This window comes from Eriocheir sinensis, chromosome 9 (assembly GCF_024679095.1).
Source record: "Eriocheir sinensis breed Jianghai 21 chromosome 9, ASM2467909v1, whole genome shotgun sequence".
Lineage (NCBI taxonomy): Eukaryota > Metazoa > Arthropoda > Malacostraca > Decapoda > Varunidae > Eriocheir > Eriocheir sinensis.
In genome coordinates this window covers 21,165,040-21,167,539 of record NC_066517.1, presented here as the reverse complement: position 1 = coordinate 21,167,539, position 2,500 = coordinate 21,165,040, and the positions used below count along the sequence as shown (strand labels likewise).

The window sequence follows — 2,500 nt, the reverse complement described above, 5'->3', positions numbered from 1 at the left end:
AAGAAGAGGTTAGAGGTAGCAGGTAGATTACATGACCCAGGGGACAAGGGGGTAACCTGACCTCGCTTGAAGATGGGGTCGTCGCAAAGGAAGGCCAGTGTGGAGCGAGCGCCTTGCAGGTGGATATCCAGGCTGGCCCGTTCCACCTGGTTCATACATTGCGCCGTGTACCGGTCCACGCACGCCATCCCGCCCTTGAACGCTCTGAAAATGGAAGCAATTGAACGTAAACTTAAGTAAACCAGCATGACGTTTATTAAATATTTGCCTTCGTAAACACCCTGAAAGTGAAAACAATTGAACTTATCTAAACACAAATGAGTGATACGTTGACTTAAATACAAAGACATTCAAAAGACGCCATGCACACACACACACACACACACACACACACACACACACACACACACACACACACACACACACACACACACACATAGAAACCAACCTAGTGCCTCTCTTGAAAGTTCCGGAAGTTTAAACAAAGATTCGTAAAAGTTAAAAGAATCATGTAGACGCAAACTCGGAACACACATGCCGCGCCACCCGCAAAAAAAGACAAGTTTGCCTTTGTAATTGTTCATATGGAGAGACAAAAGCAAACCCAGGTCACGTTGAAGTGCTCTGTATACATAGACACTTGAGCAAGAATAAATACATACGCAGCGCGGAGACAGTGCAAACAAAGAAATAGACGCACAAAAAAGAGAAAAGAATGGGTCAGGGTTCGTGGGGTGTGAGGAAGTAGAAACGGAGGCTATGTGGGACGTCTTTTTTCTTACCTGGTTTGTTCGGAATGTTGTTAATGAAAAGGGAAGGGGAAAAAATGGGGAAAGGAGTGGTGTAGAACAAGGAAAAAAATATACCCGCACTTATGCTACCACAGTAACCCCAAACACACACACACACACACACATACACACACCGGGGAGGCGGTGGCTGAGTAGCTAGCTCACCGGCGCCGCGTCCAGGAGCTCCATGAGGGACGCGGGTTTGAATCCTGGCCGCCACACAGCTTGATTTTTCAGTCACCGCCGAGTGGCCTAAGACTACCCACATGCTGCCCTGAAGACCACCTATCAAACCGGACTCTAGATTACCTCTCCAAAGAGAGGCTCAAAGATGAGCTCGGGGGGGAAGGTGGGGGGGGGGCAGCATGAACCAAAACAAGATGGCGCCTCTATAAAAAAAACTCGCCTGCGCCAGAACGGGCTGGGCCGACCATTAGGCCCCAGGAAAAAAGCCTAATGCTGCAGTAGGCTGCACCGTAGAACACACACACACACACACACACACACACACACACACACATCTTGTACACAAACGCCTTATGACACCTATGAATGCTTTGAAAGTCCAGTGCCTGTCAAAGGTAGTGCGTGTCGGTCTCCCCTGCTCCTCTTCCTCTCTTCTCATTTATCCCTCTTCTCTTCCTTCCTCTTCCGTCCTCCTTCTCAACGATGTGTGTGCAGTTTTGTAAGGAGAAATCGTGCCTCGATTTTATTTACTTATTTATTTGTTTTCTACATTTAGTATATCTATTATGTTTTGTTTCCTTTGCTTTTGATGTCCAATTTAATAAGAAAAACGGCTCCACACCATCGCGTATCTGTTTGCGGTAAGGAAGCAGTTCAAAGGCAATAACAACGAAAATAAAATTAAAATAAAAGTCCACTAAGTGCTGCTCATGTAAAAAGCAGATAGTTTGAGTGTCCAAAATGTCAATGACGGTAGAAAGGTATTTTGATGCTCTCCTTTTCGTTTATTTTGGGTTGTAACAAATAGAACTTTAACGTCTCACCTCTCTCGTTAAAACGCTGTTATCAGGTCACAGCACACTTCTGATTTTGCATAAGTGCCAGCCAGTCTTTAATATTCACGACTTAACTTAGTCTTTTTGATTTGTGGTCAGTAGCGAGGAAAGGTTTCCTTGCTGCTGTCGGTGTGACGAAGCCCCTGTGATTCCCTGAACGCTGCTTACACATCATTAGTAGATTGGTAGTATCATGCAAATACCTAGCTTTTTTGTGTGGCTGAGGAATTCAGTTTTCGTTTTGAAAAGCCATGTCGTTTTGCTACGTTTTCATGGTCGTCTAAATCGATGTGAGGCAGTAAAAGTGTTGTATTGCCCGTCAAGAGATCCCAGACAATTTTCAGCCATCGATCAAATGTGCAATCACCCACTCCTGTCTCCTCGATGATGCGCTTTGCTCCGAACGTCTCCTTTTGTGGAGCGTGAATACGTGTAATGAGACATTTTTATCATGTCCTGATGATCACTTGCTGCACCACCTCGAAGAACGTCTTGAAACTTTTAAGCTTTCCATCCGTAATCCATAAGCTGCGTCTCTACACACTTGACCCACCGTGTGGCAGTGATTCCCAATTGGATGATCGCTAGTATTATATTAGGTGGCAATGCATTTTCATCAACGGTTGAATGGCCTGAGGGTGAGGAAATGCAACGACTAAAAACCGCCTCCACCGGACCGACATACTT

The 2,500-nt window shown here is 45.5% G+C and overlaps 1 protein-coding gene across 1 annotated transcript in view; it reads right to left on the bottom strand.

The window, feature by feature from the left end:
• The window catches only part of LOC126996133 (uncharacterized), a 52,045-nt gene that overhangs the window by 19,613 nt on the left and 29,932 nt on the right, over positions 1-2,500 (bottom strand). The window contains exon 3 of the mRNA XM_050856340.1: positions 62-204. Coding sequence (XP_050712297.1) covers positions 62-204 — 143 coding nt within the window. The remainder of the gene's footprint in view (positions 1-61; positions 205-2,500) is intronic.